General features: G+C 40.2%; 1 protein-coding gene across 3 annotated transcripts; it reads left to right on the top strand.

Annotated features, from left to right (window-relative positions):
* The first annotated feature begins 382 nt into the window (after nucleotides 1-382).
* On the top strand, nucleotides 383-27,365 carry zdhhc3a (zDHHC palmitoyltransferase 3a). 3 transcript variants are annotated; one of them, XM_081597206.1, is made up of 7 exons: nucleotides 383-485; nucleotides 5,594-6,014; nucleotides 6,121-6,245; nucleotides 8,345-8,441; nucleotides 8,679-8,760; nucleotides 9,765-9,895; nucleotides 25,661-27,365. In XM_081597206.1, exons 2-7 carry the CDS (start codon nucleotides 5,667-5,669, stop codon nucleotides 25,874-25,876), a joined length of 999 nt encoding a protein of 332 aa, XP_081453332.1. In that variant the 5' UTR covers nucleotides 383-485; nucleotides 5,594-5,666; the 3' UTR covers nucleotides 25,877-27,365. The 3 variants fall into 3 exon arrangements, with proteins under 3 accessions (XP_081453332.1, XP_008409319.1, XP_008409318.1); XM_008411097.3 differs by lacking the exons at nucleotides 383-485; nucleotides 25,661-27,365 and adding exons at nucleotides 3,869-3,979; nucleotides 16,413-23,656; XM_008411096.3 differs by lacking the exon at nucleotides 383-485 and adding an exon at nucleotides 3,870-3,979.
* Nucleotides 27,366-27,455: the final 90 nt, after the last annotated feature.

The following is a 27,455-nucleotide window of genomic DNA, read 5'->3' as shown; positions in this document are numbered from 1 at the left end:
TTGAGACACTGCATTTTATTTTTAAGCCATCTTGGAGACTGGACTGGCTGCCCCTCAGCTTCTGACGTTTCTTGTCAAAGTTTTGACTTCAGGAGTTGTTTTTGTCATATCTGACTTTGGAAAATCCAATTTCCAAAGACAAAGAATGCACCAACAGTCCTTTCAATTATCCAACTCGGAAGCTATTAATCAGACTCCAACTAGAGGTCGTCATCAAACTAACAATTTTCTTAGATTGCTTATTCTGTGCATAACCCCGTGACTTGACAAAAAAGTGGCAGCTAAAAATCCAATGCAGCTGACTTTTCCTCACCCCGGGCGATGAGCCATGCCCCCTCTATCAAAAATCACATCTGTGGAAAGACATGATTCAGCTACAGCTGCTCCACTTCTCTTCCCAGCGTTTTCTCTTCTTTATAAATGGACCATATGTGTCCCTTCCTTCAAACAAAGCAAGCTTTTGGAATGGACAGTGGGACATTAAAGTAAGAGGAAATGTGTGTTCGTGATTGCTTGGCTGCAGTGAGGTTTCTTTTTATATGAGATCAAATAGGGGAAAAAAATGGAGAAACATGGACAGGCTGAAACTAGTCATGAGTGCATATTGAGAAACTGCTCTAGTGGGACTGAGGCCGTCTTTTCTGTACAGAAAACTAATTATTGGAGACGTGTTAAATTCAAAAGCAGGGTTTTAGTGGTTCCTAATTCTCAAAGGCAATGTATTTTCATTGGAGAAAATTGGCTTCACACAAGTTTCCTATGGTGGACAACAAGAAGAGGAAGTTCAAGTTAACATAATGCTTTCTCCTTTCTATGAAAATTACATTCTGATGCTTGTTCAGGTAAAATAGAAGACAGAAAAATGTTTAGACATAAAGTATTTGGTTTTATCATTTATAAAGCAGATATAGTAAAATAAAATATACCTTGAAAATAGCTAAAATACCCAACACAGACAGGACTTTTATTTTACTATTTTAACACTGAATGTGCACAGCTTGTGTGTTGTTCATTCATGTAGGGTTTTTGTGTGCTGATGTTTTATGGGCAACTGGATATAAAAAATGTCCCTAAATAAATAAAATATCTATAGTCTTTCCAGAGACTCCTGCGCTCTTTGGAAACTGGATTGATGATTGTGACTTACAGGTGATGAAAACCTAAAATGTTATATTATTTATGCTTTATTTGTTTATTTTTGCATCATTACATCAAAACAATTTCCTAGCCTGTGAACTTTACGGGCAATGACAATAAAAGTAATTCTGATTCTGATTATTAAGTAATGACCATTTTAACTTCTACACGTTTTCCCCATGACTGTGCAGTCTAGACACAGAGATCAGATATTCAAGAAACACCATGAGTTTCCAATATTTAATTATTTTCCACTTTATTCTAATTTTCTGAGAGAATGAATTTTATGGCGTTCATCATCTGTAGCCAGGATCATCAAAACTGTCAGAAATAAAGGCTTGAAATGTTTCACTCTGCATGTGGTTAATCTATACAAGCTTCACATAAATAGTTTTTACTCACTTGCTTACTTATATGCAAAACACATTCTTTTTTTTAATCATTTATTTTCAGCAACCACTTAGCATGTACTTTTAAAACTTAAGTAAAATTGCAAAGATGTCATATAGGCTGGAGTTCAGTTGTTGAAAACAGACAGAAATTGTCTGCACAGCACTGCCCTCTGGTGGTAAACATATTGAAGTTGCTGATATCAAGAAGTACAATTAACGGGGAAAATGGCCAAAATTGACCAGTGATTGACTGGCAAGCAAAATGGCCTGACCTAAGGGCCTTTATGCTTCATTGTGCTTCATTGTTCTGTGTTGTGTATCTGTGTTCTGCCACTTACCTATTACTGCTGCTAATTCACAAACATTTACCCCCTCAGTGACAAATAAATGACTATTATATTTGAAAACATATTTTTGTTATCACTGTTAACATATGAGCCCTTATAAAAAGATTTGATGGTGTAGAGTAGACAAAGATCAGGTCCCTTATGTTGTGAACAGAGATCTAGTTTATGCAGACCTGTTGAGTCTGTATTTCTGTTATTTTGTCTTTGGTGATCAACTACAGTCAGAAGGGTACATAACTATGCTCTAACCAGTTTCTGTTCTGTCCAGTCTGGGCCCAACATTAGTTAATGTTTACTCACATTATTATTAACCACATTAGCCATTAATTCCTTTACAAATGACCAGAACAGAAGAGTGACTGAGGGGACATACCAATCACTTCACCACGTCACTATTCAGAAGTTAGAGCAGTTATTTGCTGATGGATATTTTTCTGATTTAACTCGTATCCACAGCAGAACAAAGCGTGGCACAATGAGGTCTCTGTGCAGGAAAGCAGAACTATGTGTCACATGCTTCCCTTTAAAATGGAAGGTGCCCTACTCTTAGTTTATATTTAACACTCAAAGCTGCTGAGTTCCGCTTCACACCTTTGGCTCTGCGATGCCTCAGAAAGAGCAAATGTATGCAGGATATTGTTCATTTGAGATTTATGGCCACCCAAAGGCAGCTCTGAGTGGGTTCATGACAGAACAGCTTTGTGAACGAGGCTTATGTTTTGTCCCCCACTAACTGGCCTTTTTGCAAGTCTGCTGACTCCCAATTGCCTGTCCAAGCAACCAGTTGTTTCTCATGTTCCAGTAATTAACACACAGTAAAACCTGAGCCAAGAACAGAGAAATGTGTTTGTTTAATCAAGGTGGTAAGAACAAGAACAAAGTTAGTTCTGCCCATGGTGCAAAACCCAAACTTCAGAGGTGGCCAGGGCCACCCCACTGGGCAGAGGAGCAGGCAGGAGATGCCTCTAATGACATGACATTAGAGGCATCTCTAATGTCTTGATAAAATAATATTTTGTTAAGTTTTGATAAAATATTATTTTATCAAAACTTAATTTTAATGCCACAATATAGTTAAATTAAGTGTTCAATTTCAGTTCTAAAATATTTAACATACATACATTATGAAATAAAATAAAAAAGACGAGACATTGTAGCGATTTTATAAATGTACACGATTCACCTAAGTCCTTTGCCTCTAATGACATGACATTAGAGGCATCTCATTCCTCTAATGTCAGGTTCCAACCTGAAAAACAGACACAAAAACACCCCCTACTGGTGGGGTGGTCACAACATGTGGAAAATAAAATTACAATACAGTACAAAGATAAAAGATAAGAACATCCAAACTTAAGACAAAAGAAGAGTACATGTCAAATGTTTTATAGAAAATATGTAAATGTATTTGTGCTGAGTTAGAGCCTTTGTAGCTTTTAGGTTTGTTAAAACTTTTAAGGTTTCAAAATATCAATTCAGCCTTGAGGTCTAGAATCAATTGAAAGGAATATTTAATTTAAATGATTTTTGGTAAAGTGGCCTGAGAAGATTTGCTGTGAACTGGCGCTTTAAAAATAAATTAAACTGAACTGGATTGCGGGGAGGGACATTGGGTTTTATATTAGATCACTCACTTTTAAGAATATAAAAAGTATAATAAAAAAAAAACTGGAAATAAATTAGTTTTGGTTTGTCAAGACTTTTTCTTTTTGTTAAAACTTAATTTTAATGCCACAATATAGTTAAATTAAGTGTTCGATTTCAGTTCTAAAATATTTAACATACATACATTATGAAATAAAATAAAAAAGACGAGAAATTGTAGCGATTTTATAAATGTACACGATTCACCTAAGTCCTTTGTAAACTGGTTTGTTGGATATTTATATATTCTATGAATTATTTTGAAGTGAACTTCCTTTACCTTTTGTACCTTAAACCTTTCTGGTTATCCCATTGGCTCCGCTTTTGACGTCATGACGTCCTGATGTTTTAGAGGGGTAGCTTGGCGCTGAGGCAGACGGTGAAGGAGGAGTGGGGGGGGGGGACTACCACAGCAGCAGGAGCAGGGGAGGAAGCGAGCTGAGGATGCTTATCTTCAAGGTGAGCTAATGTGAAATACAGGAAGGCTTACTGTTCCGTAAAGACAACAACACCACCTCTGGTTGTCTACCGTGTTGGAGGTAAAAGAAAGGAGACCGTATCAGAAATAAACACTAATACGGACATTTAAATGGTCCCTTTTTAGCTGATTGGCTAGCATTAGCTAGATGGAATGAGGTGACTTTCGACTCGGTTTGGACTCTTGAAATGCAACAAAGTCCATGTAAAACTTGCTTTAAGTCGGCGTTTACTGTACGTGCCAATGTTGACATGACCAGTAATTACATTTTCATTCTTATCTGAAGTTGACTGTGTTAGCTTGTATGTAGCACCAACAGAGACACATTGGCGCATGTCGAAAGCTGGGAATCAATGACCCACTTTACTTCCTGTAACAGGAGGGGAAAAATCATATTGCGCTACCAGTAACATCTTCTCCTCGTTTGTTTACCGCTTGTACTAGAAAATCCAGTATCTGTCTCTTGTCCTTATCCGCGTTGTCTGTTTCAGCTTCAGATTATGCTTGCCCCGATTTTAATACTAGAGAACTGAGTTATGGACAGGAACATGCATCAGAAATATGAATATTACAAGTAAAAGCTTTGATTCAAAGCAACGTCCATGAATGTTCTCTGAGAAAGAGCTGCAAAGCAAACGATTCTATCTAAAACAACAATAAAGTGGATCATTTCTGTTGATGGTAAAATCCTTGATGTTTTGCCATTATTGTATAGTCCAATATCGATAGTGGGACTTATTAATCTTGATTTTTGATTGATGGTAGACATGTTTTTTCAAACAAGAAAACTTCTGAAACAATATTCAGTTCACCACTGAAATAACATAACATTTCTCCATATACATGTACAGTGAATCCAATCCAATCACGTAGACATCTTGAAGGTCTGCTATAGAGCTTGGCAGTTTGGTAAAAATCCAATCATGATAAAATGTTTCATATCAGTTGAGCACGGTACAAAACAAACGACTGTTTTTGTCAATCTTTTGTCACTGTTTACTGGAGGAGATATAAAAAAATATCAGGTTATTTTTTATTTTAAATATGTATTTTTTTCTTTAAAAGATAAACATTACATTGAACTTTGTACAGCTGCTTAATAAAAGAAGTTGGCTTAGTTTAACTAAAATCTTCAGGGAAACATGGGGAAATAAAAGAAACCAATAAAACGGACATTGTCTGTCTTTGGAAAGAAAATAAATCGCAGTTCTTTATATCCTCCGATGAAATTTCTGCGTGGCTCTTTTCCAGCCACATGATTGGTTCAGTCCGGTGCAACTCTGGCTCTTCATCTTTTAGGTCTATGTCGACCTTTATTGTACAGCTCTAGTTTAATACTAGTCTATAAATCGAGTTATTAAATATGAAGTCAAGTGAAATTTACTATTGAAATTGCTAGGTGTGTCCTGATACAACTTTATCCACTTCTGATACGATACTGGTATCGTAGCTTTGAGTATTGGCCTTTACTAATATTGACCCGATACGATATCAGCACAAATCGTAAATCTTTATATTCCTCATTGTGAATCTGCCATTTATGTAATATTTTGCCCCGTGCTTCTTCCTGACCTCTGACCGCTCTTGCCCCCCAGCATGTGATGACTGAGGCCTGAAGGTTGAGAGGCTGCGGCAGCAGGACATGCGAGCATCCAGCTTCAATGAAGGATGAAGAGCCCGGTGCACAGATGCAGGGACGTGGAACACGGCCGCGGGCAGACTGGGGACGGGGCCAGTGGAGGGTCCAACTGCCTACAACCTGAACAGCGCATCCCTATCTCCAAAGACGTCATCACTTCCTCCTCTTCCTCAGCCTTGTGGTTCATCAGGGACACCTGCGGCATCGTGTGTGCCATTATAACGTGGCTGCTGGTGTTTTATGCTGAGTTTGTGGTGCTGTTTGTCATGCTGGTGCCCTCCAAGAATCTCACTTACAGCATTGTGAACGGGACCTTGTTCAATACTTTGGCCTTTCTAGCCCTCGCCTCACACCTCAGGGCCATGTGCACTGACCCTGTATGTATACTGAGATGGATTTGTTTCTGTTACTGTTCAGACTTTTCTTTCTTCCTTCTGTAGTCCTGGGCCCTAAGATGTTTGTAAATGATTTGTTTTGTGCCAGGGGGCTGTGCCAAAAGGGAACGCCACTAAGGAATACATAGAAAGCCTTCAGTTGAAACCAGGGCAGGTGGTCTACAAATGTCCCAAATGCTGCAGCATCAAGCCTGACCGAGCACACCACTGCAGGTGAGGGAGCGACTGACCGCAGCTGTCAACTCAGGCTGTCCGTACAGCTTCACATGAGAAAATGATTTAGATTAATATAGATGGAAACCTTCAGCTTTTCCTAATTTTAATCAGTTGACTAGAATTATCTTTAGTACTTTGTGAAGAATTGAGTTATACCCTTTCGGATTAAGATTAGCATCTTTTATATACGGGTGCACCAAACTTTAACATTCAACAAAGTGGAAAATAACTTCTATATGTCTATATACAGTCACATTCAATACATTTGAATGTTAGTAGAGTTTCTGAAATAAATGAACATTTCAGAAAGTGAAACACGTTACATAGATTAACTCCAGTGACAGAGCTTAACTTTTATTGTTAGTGGCTCGAGGGAAACCAAGGCCACAGATGAGAATGACCATGAGTTTACACAATAAATAAAAAATGTAAATGATAAATAGAAATTCTATATTTATAGTATATTTTTTAAAACATTTATCCTTGGTGTTCTACTTCCCCTAATGAGATGAATTGCTGTGGCAGAAGCTTCAACAGGCCCTTCATGCTCAGATCCCTCTGGCTCAGTTGGAATAACTCTGCAATGAAGACGGGGCCAAAATTCCTGCCCAGCCAGTTTTTGCAGTCATGGCAGTTGTTGCTAAAGGAAATACTACCACTTATTAGGCTTAGGATGTAATTACTTTCACATAGTTGGCTTGATTAGTATGGCTTTTAACCTTTAATGAATCACAGCTTAAAAACTCTACTCTGAATTTACTCGGGTAATCTACTGTAGGTCTCGTATTAAAATCCAAAGGAAGAAATCTGTAAGGAAGAAAAATACTGCTTTTACTGCATTGCATCATAAATTCCAGGTTATTTTAGACAATTTAAAATTGCACTATTTGTGAATGATGTTTTTTTTATTTGACATTTGTTAAAATTGTATATGTCGTGACAGTATTGTATGAGATTGGTCATCTGTAGCATAATGGAGCTCCCTGTGGTCCTAATGCCATCTACAGAAATTCCCTGCTCTGTCTGAAACCAATCAGAGCCAGCTTAGGAGCTTAGCGCTATCAATCAAGCTCCTGCGAGGGAGGAGTTCATCTACAGCTCCCCCCTCACAACATAGCCTGTTATGAATGCTAAGGTTTGTTAGCATGGCCACCAATGATGGCGGATAAACAGTTTTACTGTAACGCTGAATTGCTTCTCTGCCATTAGCACATTGAGCAGCGCATACACAAGGTTAATTGACAGTGCCAAATCCCTCCTCCTGGCTCTTGTTGCTTCTGCCTCACAGCAAATCTTCTCAGGCCACTTAACCAAAAATATGATTTTTGTAAAAAAAAAAAAAAAGATTGTTAAAAAACACTTTTTACTATTTTTCATATTTTTGTGAGTCAGTCTAGTTTAGTAACTATTTGAATTTATTGATATTTTATAATATAAGGGAGTTATGCTTGAAGCTCGTTTACTGACGGATAAATACGCTCCCCATTTTTCTTAAAATATGCAAATTAACTAAAGCTTCTTGTGTTGGCAGAAAGACGAATGACAGGCAGTTTATATACCAATTGTAGTTAACTAAACAAAGAGGCAGGTAGCTGCAGACTTGATGTAAGATGGGATTTGAGTCTCTTGTAGTCTGATTAACGGTTGTTGGATATCTGCAGCACTGTTTGCTTCATGCTGCTGCTGTTTCAGGTAGAAAGTTGTGGTTGAAACTGCAGACTGGTTCACAGTTCTAAGGCTGGGCCACTTTGAGAGTGGGAAGCAAAATACTCCAAACCACCCTGCTTTATATTTAGTCACTCGGCTAACAGCTCACAAACAGTGGAGGAACACTTTGAGGCATTCAGCCTCCTCAGTTTTATGCTCACGGTGTTGAAGTGTGTGTGTGTGTGTGCGTGCGTGCATGTGTGTGTTTACATACACTGATGTATGTTATCTCTTAAAACCATTTTTTAGTTTGGTGTTTTAATTTCTGAGGAACAATATTACCTCAAGGGAACCTGATACATTTATCAAGATATCTTTTGTCCTGATAAATGGAACATAATCCATCGCTGCTTTATGAGCTGAATTCCTTCTCTCCTTCTGATTCCCAGTGTATGCAAACGATGCATACGGAAGATGGACCACCATTGTCCCTGGGTCAACAACTGTGTTGGGGAAAACAACCAAAAGTACTTTGTTCTCTTCACAGTAAGTTCACAGGAAAAATTCTATTATTGCATCTATTTGCATTTAAAAAATGACATTGAAAAGCTGGAAATCTGGATGTTTGACATGAAAGCCTGTTAACTGCTTACTTCTAAAAATACATAAAATTTTAACTCGACACCGTTTCTCAGTGGTTGTCAGAAAGCTGGCTATTTTTAATTTTCTTTGTAGTAAAATGTTTCACCACATGGTCTCACCACCGTTTCCTTTTGGACCTAGATGTACATTGCACTCATCTCTCTGCATTCTCTGGTCATGGTGGTCTTCCATTTCCTCTACTGCTTTGAAGATGATTGGACAAGTGAGTGGGTTTTTCTTCTTCTGTTGCACTTTGTCTCAGTGATCTAGATTCAAAAGCAAACCTGCATCTATGCTGCGAGAATCTCTTTATAAAAGTTCTGCACATTTAAGCAATAAAATAAAATTATTGGGCTTAGATTCGTGTCTGTGTTAGTGTGTTTACAAGAGATTTCAAATGTGCATAACCTTATTTAAAAAAGGGTTAAGTTGTGATTCAAAAAATTAAAATTTAATAGATAATATCCAAACTTATTTTTTTCCAAAAACATTTTTTAAAATTTCCAATACAATTTAAATACTAGCATAGTAATGTAAATACACTACACTATTTCAATGTAGTGATTGAAATAGTGGATTTATTACGTGGTTACAAGATGTGACGAGATTTGTCTCAAACATGATGCTGCATGATTTGTGAGAAATAATTGGACGGTTAATATAAAGTGTTGCAAATTCATATTTGTCTGTTTCCTACCTTAGGTTCTGTTGATAATTATGAGAAATAATAAATGTGATCAGAGTCTGAAGATGGATAAAACATTTGGTTATCACAATCAGAATTCATTTTGTTATTGTGTAAGAAAGCACAATAAAATGTAAAAAAAAAAAAAAAAAAGGCAACTCAAAGGTAAAAAAAAGAAGTAAACTGATCAAATTTCAGAAGTGTGTAGTTCAGTACCATGATCTAACAAAGTTAGAAAGTTGGTGACCTCTGACCTAAACTCTAAAGTAATTAAGAATGCTGACGAGATGATCAAAACAGGTCAATCAGTTTTTACCTGAATTATTTCTTAGTACTTTGGTTTGCAGAACTGCCTAAATTAGAAATCTGTCTTTATATAAAGCAAATGATCTGCCCTCAGTTGTGAACCTCCTGATTAAAGTGTTAATGTTTTACTGCAGCAGTCAAGAGGAAGTCATTGTATCTGTGAGGAGACTTGAGCGTTTAGTGGTTCATCTAACACTTGACTTTCCCTTTCACTTCCTTGTCCCTCCATCATCCAGAGTGCAGCTCCTTCTCTCCTCCAGCAACAGTCATCCTCCTCATCCTCCTGTGCTTTGAGGGACTCCTCTTCCTCATCTTCACCTCTGTGATGTTCGGCACCCAGGTCCACTCCATCTGTACCGATGAGACAGTAAGTTACACGCTCAGTGGAGACTGACTTTCCTTTGCTCTTTTCTCATAACTTCCTGTGGTTTTCTTGTCCTCTGTCCCTCAGCTCTGCCTTACTTAGTCAGTTTTGACCTTCAAGTTCTGATATTCACCAAAAACATGCTTACCAGGTTTGAAGAATAAGTTGTTTTTATTTTGATTTCGTGTGAATTTTTGTTCACCCGTTTTGAAACTACAGCAGTGCTTTGCCAGATGGACACTTTCATTTTCAGATAACGGCTCAAGGAACTGATTTAGTTCTTTATATAAATAAAGCTGCATGGGTTTCACAGCTTGATGCTGTGCTGTTTGCTCTGCAGGTTGCTGGTTAGTTCCGTAATTATCACAATAAAGAATAAACGGATGTCTATGCTGCTATAACAATCTGCTGTTCCCTCACACCTTTTCAGTCAAGTTGGAAAGCTTGTCACAATAATGCATAAATCAATTAATAGCATGATAAATTAAAAGGAGCTCAATAACTTCCATTTTGATTGATTAATACTTTCTGAATGGAAACTTTGTTTACAAACCCCCCCATGATCCATTTCATTTATGATTTAAGTTGTGTGTGGTTTTTATTTCCATTTTATTTATTTTGTTTGCTTTGTTTGTCTTTTTAGAAATTTAAAATACGAGTCCATTAAAAGTGCCAACTTTGTATGATTTTGTAAATTATGATAATTTAATGCAAAGTTGGCATTTTTAATGGACTTTTTGAACAACTTTGCATTAAAAGTGTCATTATTTACCGAATTACACTTCATGACAACTGTCATAAACATTCATAAAGACTTCTTTATGTTCATGACAGGTGTTATGTCATGTTTATGACAGTGTCATGTCAGTCTTATGCACACCCCTTCAAATAAAGTGTTAGCTTTTTTTTATTTATTTATTTTTATTATTATTTTCCTAAAAACATAAACAAGAAAGGCTTAGCCTGGCGGTGGCACAAGTAAAGCATGGCGGGCCGCCAGGTCTATAATACACTGGGAAAACCCTGGTGTTGTCACGACAGGCCTACAAGTTTGTATGTCTAGCATTTTGGCAAAAGGATATTTGCTCATGTTTCAGCTTTCTGAAACACATTTTCCGGCCATCCATCTTCTTCCGCTTATCCGGGGTCGTGTTGTGGGGATGGCAGCCTAAGAAGTGAGGCCCAGACTTTCCTCTCAGCCACTTGTTCCAGCTCCTCCAAGGGAATCCCAAGGCGTTCCCAGGCCAGTCAAGGAACATCGTCCCTCCAGTGTGTCCTGGTCTTCCTCTGGGCATCCTCCGGGTGGGTTGTGCCTGGAACACCTCACCAGGGAGGCGTCCAGGAGGCATTCTACCCAGATGCCCATGCCACCTCAACTGGCTCCTCTTGACGTGAAGGAGCAGCGGCTCTACTCTGAGACCCTCCTGGATGACCGAGCTTCTCAATTGGGTGTCTGGGAGAGCCCAGACACCCTATGGAGAAAACTCATTTTGGCCGCTTGTATCCCTGACCTTGTTTCTTTGGTCATGACCGTAGATGATGGTAAGAGCGTAGATCGATCGGTCCGCTGGATTTTCTGTAATTGGTGATGGTAGCGTCTCACCCCCTCTCCCAATTTCAGCCGATTTTAGCTTTGTGTTGAGCTCAACTGACTCTTCGTTTGCTGCTGCGATTGGTGACGGTAGCGTTCTCCACCTTTTCTGTCCCTCCATCAGAGGAGTACCACAGGGTACTCCTCTGTTGCATGCTTGTCGGTGGGACCCTAGAGCCTTTTCGCATCTCTCCACCAATGGTCAGGTGTTGGCAGCTATGCAGGAGCTGGTCAAGACAGGCTTGGATCACATGCCTGCGGTCAAACCTGCTGTTGCCTCGCTCATTGTGTCTCCGGATAAGCCCTGCGTGATGTTCGGTGCCCGCAGGCTCAATGTTGTATTACAGATGGCTTCCTCTGTAACTCGTAATGCTGGAGCACATGCCGGCCGCCTTGGCAATTCCTTGCCGCACCTCATGGTTGCCCTTTCTGCGCGATGGACTAGACTACAGCTTTTAGGCCTCGGCAGGGGTAGGTCCCCTCCTTCTCATAATCGGAGATGCCCATCAGCAGGCTCGTGATGTACAGCAGAGACCCAGCAGGGGTCTTCTTTGAGTCGGTCCGCCAACCGACCAGGCACACCCAGGCCACAGACCTTGGCCCGGGTCCCCCCCCAGGACCCCAGGGGCTGTGGGCAGAGGAAGTGAGGCCGCCAGACCAGCCATCAGATATTTTTCTCATCAGCAGCTTATTTACTGGGTTGCTCTCGCTGTGGATTCATGAGTGGTTGCCACTCTGACCCATGGTTACTGGCTACAGTTCCGGTGGCGGCCTCAAATCTCGCATTGGGTCAGGCTGACCATCATCACCGGCCTATCGGGGTCGCCACTTGCAGTTCCGTGCGCTCCCGTTTGGCCTCTCCCTTTCCCTGAGAGTGTTCACTCGGTGCGTGAAAGCAGCCCTCTCTCTTCTGCAGGGTCACGGCATGTGGGTTCTGCCATACCTCGACGATTGGCTTCTCTGCGCCCCGTCTCGAGAACATGAATCTCGCGATACGAGTCGCCTGCTCGTTTATGTGCCCCGGGGGGGCCTCGAGATGAACTTGAAGAGCTGTTTGATTCCATCGCAGGCAACCACTTTTCTTGGGTTGCTTCTGGATTCTCCCTCCAGGACAGCCAACCAATTTGTCCAGTGGGTGGATAACTTTCTCCAGCTGAGTCAATTCAGGCTGGACAGGCAGCTTCCTTGCATCGCCTTCCTGCAGCTGCTGAGCAAACTAACATGGTTACACGGGTTGTACCCTTGGTGTGCTGTCACTGTGCCCTTTGCAGCTCCTGGAGAGTGGTCCCTCCATAGCGACATAGTCCGCTTGATCTGGGACCTTTTCGATGAGGCAGAGGTCGACCTGTTTGCCACAGAGGAGTCGTCCCATTGTCCTCTATGGTTTTCCCTTACAGGGGCCACAGGTGTACTGGTCCAGGACGCCTTGGCCCATCCTTGGTCCAGGACGCCTTGGCCCATCCTTGGGCCAGGGTCCTCCTATATGCCTTCCCACTCCTTTCCCTGATTTGGCCGACTCTTCAAAGAGTTCTCGAGGAGGGCCAAAGGATTGCCGGCACGGTCATGCTTCCCACTTCATGAGGTCTCAATGTATCTTCTGACCAGGAGGAAGTTACTGTCTCAGTTGGGGGGTTGGATATGGCATTCTGATCCTCAACGCCTCCAGCTGTGGGTGTGGGTGTGGCCACTGGGAGGCTTGAATAGCAGCTGACTGGGTATTCAGGTTCCGTCAGGCACCTCAACTCATCAGCAATATGGAAACGGATGGCGTCTCTTTTCCCTTGGTGTTCTGCCCGTATTGATGATCCAGTCGCCAGTGTGGTACACACTATTTTGGAGTCTCTTCGGTCTCTTCTTGCTAAGAGCCGCTCTCCTTCGACACTTAAGGTATATGTAGTGGCTATATCATCTAGTCATGCTGACCTTGATGGCTGTACAGTGGGAACCCATAATCTGGTTTCTCTTTTTTGTGTGTGTGGTGTTCGTAGACTGCACCTGCCACTGGTTCCGCGAGCCCCTGTCTGGGACCTGTCCTTGGTCCTCAGTGCTCTATGCCACCCTCCATTTGAGCCTTTGATTTAGGTGGACCTCAAGTGGTTGTCGTGCAAGACTGCCTTTTTGTTGGCTATTGTCTCAGATAAGAGGGCTATGTGCCTTCTATCAGTCCATCATGTCTCCGATGGAGTTCGGATGGTTCTGGTGATGCCTTGTGGCCAAACCTGGCGTTTGTCCCTAAAGTGTTTTCTCATTCCCCTTGTAACCAACCATTGAGATTGGCGCGTTTTCAGCCTACGTCTCTGGTGATAGTTCTGAGTCGCTGTGCCCAGTGAGGCCATTGGCGGCATATATTGCAGCCACTGCTGCTATAAGATGCTCAGACCAGCTGTTCTTGTGTCATGGGGGCCCTAGATTATGTTGTCCTATGTCCAAACAGCATCTCTCCTATTGTGGATGTCATCTGTCACACCTACGCTGCAGGGCGCCAGCCCGGCCAGTCAGCTTAAAGGCACACTCTCCCAGCAGTGTTTCCACTTCCTGGGCAGCCTTGAGAGGAGTGCCACTGGAAGCTATGTGCTGCTGCATCATGGGCTTCTCCGAGCACGTTCACTAGATTTTACAATGTGAATGTGGCCTCCTCTCATCCTCTAGACCAGGTTTTTTTTTTACAAGGGTCCTCTGGGCCTCCTCAGTGAGGTTTGTGCTCAGGATTCCTTGTGACATCGCTGATATTAGTCATTCAGTGCTTTCAGCACTGCCCTCTGGTAGGGATGAAATATAACGAAAGTTACGAATGTAACTACGGTTCTATGAATCCCGGATGACCGCCAGAGATTCTCTGTCACTCAGAATCCTTGCGTTTCGCGAGAAGATTCTGTAGGAACAGAGCCTCGGATGATGTCATGCTATATAGCCTCTGACTGATCATCCGATGTGTCACAGGTGTGACTCTGTTGACATTATTGCTCGAACGGCGCATGGGCAAAGGGAACATTCAGTGCTTTCAGCACCGCCCTCTGGCGGTCATCTGGGATTCATAGAACCGTAGTTACATTCGTAACTTTCGTTTTAGGCTGTTGCGTTTCTTGGTCAAGAGGCTGGATTAATTTTAGATGTAGAAGAAAATAAATAAGACGCAATAGAATTCACCCTTCTGTCATCATGTAGTTTGATTGAAAGAACTGTTGTTTGATTCAACACGACAAAAAATGATACTGTTCGATTGAGATAATTATCTTAATAAAACAACAACCTTTCAAAAGCATGACTTGTCTTGCTCTCCTGCATTGGCTGCTTTGCAAACATCAGCCAATAGCATCAAGTAGTATTGCACCAGGATTGTTCAGCTTTCCAGCTGCATTTTCTTTTGAATACATTAGATGTTCTGTATGAATAAATCTATGATTAGACACATTCTCCACATAAAAATCTTTTGGCAGGTATTGATCACTGCAGACTATAAACCTGCCAGAAGAACAGCAGGGATACTGACCCAGCTGCCTACAAACTAGAACCCATTAGTTGTTAAAGTCTGTCTGATTCTCACACTCCTCCATTTTCTTCCCCACCTTTTCATCTCATCAGACACAGATCATTGATTGGCTTCATGACCTTTTTCCTGTTACTCTAGGTAATCACATTGTGCTACTGGAGATAGACATATATTCAAGCTATGTCTCTGTGTTCGTCTTTTATTGTTGTTGTGTGGATCTTTTAGATAAATCTCAGCTGAAGAGCTAATGGGACAAACTGACCTTTCCAAATTTCTTCTTGTGCTTTCAACTTCTTTTTGTCTGCAACTCCTAATATAAAAAAAATGTGAGCATTTTCAATGAGCTAGCATAGCTCAGAGGACAGCGCGACACAAGCAGCTACATTATCCTCACTGCCCCTGCTGTAGTTTTTGGCAGCTCCCATGCAGAAGAAACGTGTTGCTTTCATGAAAAAACAATTTCAAAGAGTGCAAATATTTAAAGCTCTTTTTGTGCTCTGTACATGAGATCTGGACGTACTGAGACTATTTAAAACAATGACCCTGACTTTGCACAACTTTGCCCAGTCGGGGTTTAAGCCATAACAGTGAAGTTGCTTTTATGTTTTCTTCCGACATCTGTCTCTGTTTCTTTTCTTTTTTTTTGTTGTTCCGTTTCTATTAAACTTTTAGAAAGAGCTTAACGGAGGATCGTTAGCCTAGCATTGCTTCAGCCGTTCTCGTTTTCTCTTCAGTTTTAATGTAGTTGACTTTGACAACCTGCTGGAGTATAATCAGGGGTGGAAGTTAAAATGTTCTTGCTTTACGATGGCAGGTGGAGGAATGCTCTTAGTAGATGCTCAGAAATTTTACAACCTACAATAATCTTAATAAAAACCCATCAAGTTTTAATGTGTCCATTGAAAAATCTTCCTTATTCTTAATTATACTGTGAAGTAATTATAACAAGCAGCTTACAGGGAAGCCAGTGGCAATAATCAGCTAATTTCATTAAAAAAAATTTAATTAACTTAATATTTATTCTGATATTTGTCGAAGGGCAATTTTTTTAGAAACATATATGTTTTCAGTTGAGTGTCTGGTTTTTTTTTTTATCTGTTTGTTGTTTTTGGTTGTTTATTTGTATTGAATATTTAATATATTTTCCAGTACCAGTGTTAAGTGTTCTGTACACAATGAAAGTTTATTGATCTTTGAGAGGGCGAACTTGTATCATTATGCAGTTATCAATATTATCATTAAATGGTCTCAAAACAACAATACAATCACTTATCGCAATAATTACTGGGACAATTTATCATGCAGTAAAAATTTATGGTGTGATCTTTGCAGCCGTGTTAAATATGTTCTATTATTTCCAAATTCCTAATAATTTTTTCGCAGATAATTTTACCAGACGAAAACATGCAAACTCAAATTTGGTTGTCTCTCGTTTTCAGGGCATAGAGCAGTTGAAAAAGGAAGAGCGAAGATGGGCTAAAAAAACTAAGTGGATGAACATGAGGGCGGTTTTTGGACACCATTTCTCTTTATTGTGGTTAAGCCCCTTCTCCACCCCTGACCACGGCAAGGCTGAGACCTACCAGTATGTGGTGTGAGGGAGCTCGGGAAAGGGAATGAGAAGGCCTGGAAAAGCTGGCCTGTTTGCTCCCACTTACAGTGTACGTCCCACACAAGCCATGGACAGCTTGTCATGTGCTCTTTGTGCTGCCAACTAAGTGAGCAATGTCTTATTATTATTATTATTTTTTTTTTGTTTGCCTTTACAAGTCGAGTTGCAGAGAAAAAGAAACGCTGTCTGTCTTTTTGCGAACACTGTGATGAATCAGTTTGGGTTTTAGTTTTTTATGGTCTTTTCTCTTAGAAACTGTCTGTTCTTGCTTGGTGCATAATCTTCCTGTGTTTTGTTCAAGGATACGTTCAGCCAAATTACAAAAGAAAAAGGGATAAAATGGGAAATGACGTCACTTCATCCTGCAGACATAGGGCTGTTTTTGTAGGTTAGTTGGCTAAAACGGTGAAAAATCAAAATGAAATCAATTGATTAGATTATTAGAGTAGCCAGAAGTGTTTAACCTGCAGGTTTTTATCAGGGACATGTGAAGAAATTCACCTACCTCATCTGCTGAAAAATGTATTTAGCCACTGGTTCAGTCCAGATACACCTACTGAGATATATCCAGTAGAGATGTGCCTATCAGGTTTTTTCCTGCCGATACCGATTCCGATCACCCATGAGGGCCAATCACCGATACCGATCACATAATTATTATTTTTTTAATCAAAAGCACTACCGGTTACATTATGTGGAAAAAGGAACCATGAATTCACCTTAATTTAGACAAAAATTTATTTTTAATAACTTTTTCCAAGAAAAAAACAGGCATTGTGCAAATTGTACTGCTATCAATCATACTATCTTTAACAGACTGAAAACGTATGAAGGTTCTGAAGAGTCTAAATAATGCAAAGAGTCAAAATAAAACCTCTCAACAAAAAATTCAAGTATAAAACTTAACATTCAAAGGCAAATACAGGATCCATTACAATAAGCAATCCTGAGTTACTGAATGAAAACTTCCTGATAGCATGGCGGCTAGCTGATTACTGCTAGTTCTGATTGGCTGTTTCTGACTGAGCGGGGTAATTATGCAGAAAAGGGAGGAGGGAGAGGAGATCGATTATTTTTTCAGAGATTATATGTCTCAAGCAAAAGTTTTAATACGTATGTAAAATTGACTTTTTTAGGTTAGATGCTGCAGCTTTAAGCAGAGGTTCGGTGTGAGAGTCACTACCAGGTGGAGCAGAAGCGACGCTCCGTCTGTGAAATATTATTACCTGTAGCTCGTAGCAGCGGTTCAACAGCGAGTGCAGAATCAGCGTCTTACATCGCAGCTCGAAGACGTAAATAATTTTGTGGGTTATTTGTTTAGCTTTCTGATCGTCATGCTAATCCGGGTGAGTGTTTGTAGCTGTGCGCTGCTTTACCTGCCATCTGATCCTCCATATGTCTTTTTTACTGCAGTGAGCCTCGATGTAGCCAAACTCCGTCAAGTATGGCATTGTTTTTATGTCATATTAGATTCGTTGTGTTGATGCATTTTGACGTGCTTCAATTTTCCGCCGCAACACGCAAACTTCCCCATTCACTCAGTGCGTTATAGTTCCACATCGCTTAGGATTTGTTGCTGCGCGTTTGCGCAGAGTGAAGGAAAGAGGAGACCAGCTGCACAGGCAGGCTGCGAAATGAGATGCAGGTGATCGGTTTGTGTGATCGGCAACAAGAGACCGTGATCGGCGATCACCGATCATACACTTTTTCACGGAAATCGGCCGATTATGATCGGTGGCCGATCGATCGGCACACCTCTAATATCCAGTATACATGATGCCTTTTGAAAGATTTCATGCCTTTTGATTTCTTCCCATTGAACAATGTGTAAAACTAAGAAACGTATCCCAAAATTCTTGCAGCTGGAACTGCAGTTAAGTGGTTCTACAAAGTTTTTTATCATGAGAGTTGAATAAATCATTCTCTGCGCTACTGTGGACACGAGATGCAGCGATAAATCGGTGCCAATTTCCTTCATGTTGGGTGAAGGTCTGAAAATCAGCCGCTGTCCTGTTTTGTGCAGCAGGTCACCTCTGCTCACGAGTGATTAACAGTCACCTCACTTTTGCCGACTTGGTTTATTTTCCCACCTGATAGTCTGTTAGACTCAGTTTGACTGGGGACCAAAATTGCAGCATTTGTTATTTTCAGCTGATGCAGTTTTCTTTCACACTACAGTGTGTCAAACGAACCAAACCCTTTGAAAGACATGTTCCCCTCCTTGCCTGTAGAGAGGCGCTGCACCAAGAAATGACATGAAGAGAAATGACATGAAAACCTCTGAAGATATTCAGAGGAGCTTCTTTCTGCATAAAATCAAAATCAGATTTTAGTTGTAGGATTTTTCTTTTGGCGTTGGTAAAAGACCACAAAAGCCGTTACTCTAGCTAGCATTAGACTAGCTTCTCTATTTTGGTTGTATTTACCCAGAATGCCCTGCGTTATAGACCACATATGCATTGAGCCGCGTCAGTTAACTTCAGCTCAACAACTCTAGGTTTGTAGGTGGAACAGAGATTTAATTTTTTTTTTTTAAGTTTGCATCAGAAATCTGATTGGTCATTCACACCTCTCCAAACAAACCAGACCATCTAAACCAGAGGTGGGCAACTCTGGTTGCCCACCTCTGGCCGGACTCCTGCAACTTTTAGTTGTGTCTCAACTTCAATAAAAACTGAGTCAAATAATGAGGTCATTAGCAGGACTCTGGAGAACCTGACTGCACTGAGCAGGTGATTCAGCTGTTGGATTCAAGTGTGTTGGACCAGGGAGACGTCTAAGAGTTGCAGGACACCGGCCCTCCAGGACCAGGATTAACCACGCTGGTCTAAACAGACAAACTGAGATTAATGAGGACTGAACAGGGCTGGCATACGTAACATTTTTTGTCACTATATTTATATTTACCTATATATTTTTGGACTTTCTAGACCAAAAAAATTGTATTAGTCAAAATCTAAACCAGCAGGTCAGGTTTTTAAATGATGGGTGATCTGTCAGAAATGGACTCCTGTTATGCACTAGTTTGTGCCAATCTCTCACCTACAATCCTATGTAAATACATTGTGACTGAACTGTGATGGAAGGTGAACAAGTTCAAGATGTAAGGCACGTTAGGGATTTATCCGTAGGTGTACAAGATGCTGCACAGCCTCTAATCATCTAAAATATTTGTCTTCTTCTACACTCCTAATATGAGCTGAAATGGGAAATTAGTTGTAATTTAGCTGAACGATCTTTTTTTTTTTTCTTTTTTTGTTTTTTGTTGACTGGCAAAATTCCGTTTCCTACTTGAAGTGATTCCTTTGTGAAACCAGATCCATTGCTGCCAAAAGCTGCACATCAGCAGCTCCTTTATTGCTGTTTCAAGTTGGGTTGAACTATTTTTATTTATTTATCTTTATTGTTTTGTACGAAGGGCAGATTCTAAGAACCAGAGAAATGAAAACTGTTTAGGTTACCATGCTATCCTGACCTTTCCTTCTCTGATCAGCCTCCGTCTTGGCCGCTTTGCTTCGCTTCATTTTGCCTTCAGTCTTTCACAGAGTTCTCAGGTGTCTCGGCGTCGCAACGTTTGTTTTTTGTAATTTGGAAGTGCAACAAATGGTGAAAACATACTGAAGCTAAGTGCAGTGCTGATGCATCACGCTTTCAAAAAAGCCAATAAATTATGACAACTGTTAAAAATGTATCGGGAAAGGGAAAACCAGTGGGAGAAAGATTCAGATGTTGCCACTTGTTGCAGCTCAAGCACTTGTCCTGAGAAGCATTTTCTCTGAGAACTCAGACCTGAAGGTGACTTCCTGTTCGGACACTCTGTCAATAATAACCAGATGTATTATTTATGTTTTTATACCTCCTTTTTTTTTTTTTTTTTTTACTATTTATGGTTTGAATTAGAGGGAGGCGATAGAATTAAAATCTTATCACAATATTTTGTGGTGCTATTGTGATAATGATACAAGTGCTAAACTATTATTACTTTGCAATCTGTTTTAGGAAGTTGAATGGCTGCATGGCAGAAATCACAGCCCCACTAACACAAATACTGCTTTATAAAAAGGCCAGTTCCTGATGGCAGTTTCTTAAAGAAGTGTCCGTAGACTGCACACTGTAACTGCGTTTAACCATATTTTAATATTTATCATCGATCTCATGGAACAAACGGTGGAAAAATGGTAACACTTTTTCTTTCTTTTTTTAGTTTTCAAGAGTCATTATTGTAATTGTTACCGTAAATCAAAATTCTTAAAAGAAAATTTTCTCGAAATATAAAAGGTGTGATAAATGCCCAGCTCTAACTTAAACTCTTTGAATTTTTTAATATTGTGATACAAACTCCATTGCATACTCAATGTCTTACAGTTCTAAAATATTTGAAAGGTACTGCTGTAAACATTTTGTTGTGGAACAGGAATGGGCCGGTCTGGTTCCTGCAGTTTAAAGTCTGTGTAATGAGACGGAGGAGAACGTGTTGGAGTGACTGCAGTATTCTTCAGCTCGTTGAAACACAGTAACTCACACACACGACCTTCTCCCACCTCTGGCTGCTTACTACACCACAGCTGGCTGAAATAATGGATATGTAAATGTTGTTAGTGGATGTCTTTTCATCTATTACTAAAACACGAGGTGAAATCTGAACTTGAAAAGTCGACTTCTGAAAACTCAATTTGCTCCTTTCACTTAAAAAAAAAAAAAAAAATCCCAAGAGAGAAAATTTTGCATCCACCATCAGTATTTGCTGTGGCTGCTCCTCGTCTATGGAACTCTCTCCCGGACTATTTGAGATTCCCGCAATTATTGTCCGATTTTAAAACCGGCTTGAAAACTTTTCTTTTTAGACAAGCCTACTCTACTTTTAAATGACTGTCTCTTTTTGATTGTTGATTTTGTTTTTAGCTGCACCATGTAGCACTTGATTTTTATTAATGAAAAGTGCGTTATAAATTAAATTGATTATTATTATTGTTTTTTTCCATCACTTTGCATGGTATTTTATCAACTTGAGGGATACAGAGTCTGTTATGAGAAACCCGAGCCTCTGTAGTAACGAGACAATGCATATAAACAATTGGTGCTGTGGTTCTGTTTTGTTCTACAGATCTGTGTAGTAATGTCAAAAGAGCAATAGATGTCATTACTTTAATATAGTTTGAGGGGGTTTTTTTGCTATAAATTATGTAAATACTGTGGTGGCACAACCATGACAACCCAGGAGCTAGATCTGATTACATCATTTATTCATTTCCAAATGAAATCAACAACCAGTAAATCCAAAAACACATTCTTTTTTTTAAAAGAAAATAATACCCTGCAGGTATTTAAAGTTTAAATAACTATTATTTAATTGGGATGGGTGGGGGGTGTATTGTGGCCCCCTAGTCTGTCACAATACAATGAAACTGCTGCATTTTTGCTCATGGTTGTGACCTGTACAGGCCCATGCCTCTTCTGGATTGTTTAACTCTGAAACTTCAGGGACAGAAAACTTGTTTGATTTTTCTTGATGCCAGCATTTCTTTCCTGATGAGCTTTGGTATGGAGAACGGGCGCACTGGTGTCTTATTGTGTATTTGACATAACTGTAATATTTCCATGCTGCACCAGTGTGGAATATTCTTCCCTTAACACACACACACACAACCTGTGTCTGTCTGTAAATGTGCATTTTATCCTCAGCCAAAGAGTGTGTGTCTCCCAACACCAGCAGGATTTGGTCATATCTTTCAGTTACCACTGACTTGTGCTTCAGCAGTGAGATGCTTGTTAAAACACTGGCTGTATGAAAACGGAGTAGATTCTGTTGGTTGTATTGAAGAAGGGATTATCCTCTGACCTTCATTCCCTGTTTGTTCATGAGCGTTTGTCACTCTGCTGAAAAAAGGCGGCAAAATCGGCACAAAGCCCCACAACGTTCTGCTGATTCGGTGGACTTTGATGTGAAAACCCCCTGAAGGAGCGCTGGCTCGGCTTTAAAAGCTTTGGCTGCTGGAAGAGGAGCAGAATCCGGCATGGATTGGAGTTGGGCTGGAATACCTGGCATGGCATCCTGCACCATTCTGGACTGCGTTAAAGCATTTAGGAAAGTCTAAACCTTCACCATTCATACTTACACGTGCTTAAAAATGACAAAGCTGCACTTTGTTTTTATTGTTTCCATATTCTCTCTGAAGCTGCGTTTCCATTGCAAATGTGCGCAAAACTGTTCATATTCTGCTAGTGTCGAGGGGGGAAAGAATCGCAAATGCGGTCTTCCTTTTAAATAAAAAATGAAATTAAAATCACACTTGACAAGTTATTAAAAATCATGGCAGCGACGGATGTAAACAAGTTGCATGAGATACATTCATAATTCAGCCATGATGGTGCAAGAACTCATCTGTAAGCCATCAGAGGAGACGTCACGTCTCATTCAGGCATTGGAGCGACGAGCAGCTAATGTCTGGGAACGGCTATCTATGTGGCATTTTGGGGAAACTTTACAGAGGATCTACAGATTCAAAATGTTAGAATGACAACTTGTTATGAACTGAGAGCTCTGGTGGAGCCAGCTGCCTATTGTCTTTAAAAAAACACAAAAAAACAAAAGAAACCATCATCCTCCAACCACTTCCTGTTGTCTTTGTTGTTTTCGCAAGTAGTAACATCCGGCTGCTGGTCATGTAACTCGTGTGATGGTGCGTTTCCATTACAGTTTTTTAAAATACATCTATTTTGGTAAGGCTGAAAAATCACCTCATCCTAGTGCTAAAACCTTTTAGTGAAAAGCGTGTTTTTTTTTTTTTGTTTAAAATTATTTATTTTCATTCAGTAAATTTATTTCCGTAATGTTAATTTGCGCAGGTTTCTGGAAACGCAGCTAGTGTTTTATCTGTTTGGTTCCTCTGAAGTTCATGCATGGCGGTTAGGTTGGTCATGTTTGTGAAAACAGCTGGTGAAATGATTCAGATGGCAGGATTGATTTTTGTTTTTGTTTTTTTTACAAATTTTTAAAATGATTTTTAAATATCGCACACATATTTCAGCACTTGATGCAGAGAATAAATCCTTCTCCGTTGCAAAGCAGAATGTGTTTGGCTGTTTTTGTGGGGGGAGTGTGTGTTACTGATGATGAACTAAGCTTTCCCTGAACTCTACGCTGTTCTTTGCTCACATGACCCCCTCCTCACACATGACCCCTGGTTTTCCTTCCATCCCTGTTTTTTTTTTTTTCTTTTTTCCCCCCATTCTTTGTCTTTTAATCTGCCTCTCTCCTATGCAGTGTCCTCTCCACACTCATGCATTCTGCTTTGGTTGATAACTCACTCTGCCCAAAGCTTTCTGAGGCAGACTTTAGAACCGTGACAGAGGTAAGCTGAGGAGGAGCTCGTCGCTGTAGTCGTCCCGTCGAGCTTAGCGCGCCTCTAGCATGCAGTTTTCAGTCATGGCAGGCCCAATGTGTCTCGGTTCCTCTTTGTTTTAAGTTCAACCAAACAAATGGGAATGAATGAGTGAGCTTAGTGAGGAAAATATTGCATGTCTCATTTTGATTCTTATTATTTGTGGAGCTTTTTTTTCTCATTTGCAAGCTTTCTTTTTCTTTCTTTTTTTGCCATTTCATTTCTCATACAGAATGTGTTGTAGTCCACTGTTGGTAGAGAAGCTGCTGTTTCTACTGGCCATCAAGTTAAAACACCTTTTTACACACACGGTTCCTACGCCGTCTGGAAATGCTTGGAATGACATTTTTACAAGTTTTTATTAATGTGGCGAAAAAGTAGTGAGGGGGGAGTTTATCCTGTATCACTTTGATCAAAACTAACAACTTATCGCTCATCTCCACTGCCGGGTCATCCATTCTTTGACAGGAATGAGCTGATCCTGGGATGATTCGTGGCTTCAGTGTGTACTCTAATGGTTTGGAAAATGAAACGAAGCTGTGGAAGCACTTTGTGGATCTGGACTTGGAAAATGCCAAACGCATATTTCATACATTTCCACTGAGTAGGAACATTGACAGTGGTCACTAAATGTTCCCATTAAAGCTGCAGTATGTAACTTTTATAAACATTTTTTTTTACATATCTGTTCACTATTACCTTGTCATGACATCATAACATGAGACAATCTGTGAAAAAAATCCAGCTCCTCTACCTTCTCCTTGTAGGACTACACCTCCAGTCAGAAACAACCAATCAGAACCAGGAGGAGGGTCTTAGCATTGTGAGTCAAGCTCATGTACTTGCTGCTCAGCGTGCTAATGGCAGAGAAACAACTTGATGTTCCAGGAAAACGGTTTATCCACCATCATCGGTGGCTATGCTAACTTGCCTTAGCATTCACAACAGGCTCTGGTGTGTGGGAGGAGCTGTAGCCTCTCCTCCTGGCTCTGATTGGTTGTTTTTCACTGAGCAGTGTATTTCTACTGTCAAGACATGGTGACAGTTGAAACAAATATATGGAAAAACATAAAAAGTTACATACTGCATCTTTAAGAGCTTCTTGTAGAATTATTATAGTGCAAAAAACACAAGTGTTAATTTGGACAGAATGTTCCATTCTATTGGTGTAGGGAGGTTAAAAGCTTTCAGGAGGGGTGCTGTGGTGGTGCAGGGGCAAAGCACAACCCATGTATTGAGGCCTTAGTCTTCATGCCGGTGGTCACAGGTTCGATTCCTGGCCTGGTGACATTTGCCGCATGTCTTCCCCTCTCACAACCCTCCTTCCTGTCAAACTACTTTCAGATAAAGGCCACTAGAGCCAACAAAACCTTAAAAAAAATAGCTTTCAGGAGACATTTCAAAAAACTGTCCCATGACTTCATCTGGCATCATCCTGATCTGGTTAAAAGGTCAGTGTAGAAATATTGCCAAGCGCTTAACTACATAACAAAGATATTGCACTTCTTGTCAGATTTTCTGGCCAGTACAAACAGGAGAAATTATTTGCAGAACATTTTAGTGTCTTTTTCTTTTCTTTTAAAGACCTTGAATGCTCCAGCTGTGTTTGCACCGTCGTCAGTCGTGTAGCAGTAAGGTTTGTGTGTGTGTGTGAGATGCTGTGTGCACATGCTCACTGTGGTGTCGTCCTCAGGGAATCGAGCGTCTGAAGGGGGAGACGGGGAGGTGGGGCAAAGTGCCCTGCTGGGAGGCCATGCAGACGGCGTTCGGGGGCCGGCCCTCCCCGTCCTGGTTCAGCCCCTTCGCAGGCCTCAGCTGTCAGAACCGGCCTGTGGACCACGTCCCCATCCCACAGGGGGACATCATTGAGCAGGACGTCATAGAGATACCACTCACACCTACTTCATGACGACCAAGGCTTAGACAAGGGCATGCTGTTTTTTTAATTTTTTTGAAAATTGAAATACGATATTGTCTAGAATATGAACTTATTTTATGTTTTTGATTGAACGCGTTTTCCCTGTAATGGTGTTGGGAGGCTGTGTTACTAAAGCAGAAATATTTTTTTACTTAAGGGGATAAGGGTTTGTTTTCGAGCAGAGTGGTGTACTTATGAGCAGTCACTATCCTACCCCTGCAATCTGAGATTCCAACATTATTAAGGATTTTTCTGGTGGTTGAGTCAGTCATGGGAAATCAGAACTGCTGCTTCACTACAAAAACAGAATCTGGTTTGGTCTGGTTTCTAGTGCAAATATGTCACTAGACTTGAAATTTGCTAAAAAAAATAACAAGTAACTTTTCATCAATATTAAGGAATTGTTTACTTAAACAAGCTCATATCTTACTGAAGAAGTACTGGATCCACTGGCAGATTTTTTTTTACTTTTAACATTTACTTTTAAAATATCTTATAAGTGAAATAATTTGCTGGTGGAGCAGGGAAAACTGAGCGAGCGAAGCATCTGAGACATCAAGTTACTGTTGCAGAGCGAACAGAAATGATTTTTAACTGAGCACACATAAACAGACAGCATGCCGGACTGTTGGTGGCGCTTCACCAGAACAAATCTGCTCGATTCGTCTGGAAACTGATTTCTTAGCTTGCTCAGACCAAAGAAATTGACCCAAATTACTACAAACCAAGTGTTTTCCTCAAGCATCAATCTTAAATAGTTTTAATCATACGGTTAAATAACAGTAGATCCCTGTAGTCTACTGGTCTGTAAGTTATTTCTAAAATAAGACAAGCCACAGGCCTGAACAGTTTATCATGTGCCTTATCCTTAATTATGACTAATTAATCTGAGTGGATTCACTTTAGCATCTGATCTGTTTGTTGGAGTGTGTCATGTCTTCTGTTTATGAAATGTTGGAAACGTACCTGGAACTGATTGGTTTGATGAAATGATGTTAACTGGTGAATGGGTGCTGGATACTATGGGACTATGCATAATGTTTACAGTCCTCTATTGTTTTGTTGTGTGATTTAATTTTTTAATGGATATATACAGATATTTATATTTTCTGTTCATAAAACTGCTTTTTATGACTTTAATAAAATTATTACAAAAAAACTCAGCTTCTTCTTCAGACAAACTTGCATTTTTGAAAAAACAAAGTATAAAACACAGAAGGTTTGAACTTAAAAACAAACCTTTTCTGTCTGACCAACAGTTTCTTTTTACTCAGTTCAACGTTAAGAACAGTCTGGTTATTTAATACCTACAAGTCTAAATGAGGGATGTTTGTTGATCCTTTATGATTTTGGCACGTCTTCCACAGTGCTATGCATAAAGCCACCACAAGGTGGAGTGAAAACATGAACAATGCAAGCATTGATCATTTTTGTAGAGCTTTCTCATACCTGAACAAAATAAACTAATACTTGAACTTTTTGTGAATTGTATTTTTTCAGTTTTCTTCCCGAAGCCTGGATTAAACCTGTTTCTAAGGCAAACTTATCCCTACAGGAACAAATTAAACTG

This window comes from Poecilia reticulata, chromosome 16 (genome assembly GCF_904066995.2).
Source record: "Poecilia reticulata chromosome 16, P_reticulata-male-v2, whole genome shotgun sequence".
NCBI lineage: Eukaryota > Metazoa > Chordata > Actinopteri > Cyprinodontiformes > Poeciliidae > Poecilia > Poecilia reticulata.
This window is presented reverse-complemented; position numbering and strand designations above follow the sequence as displayed.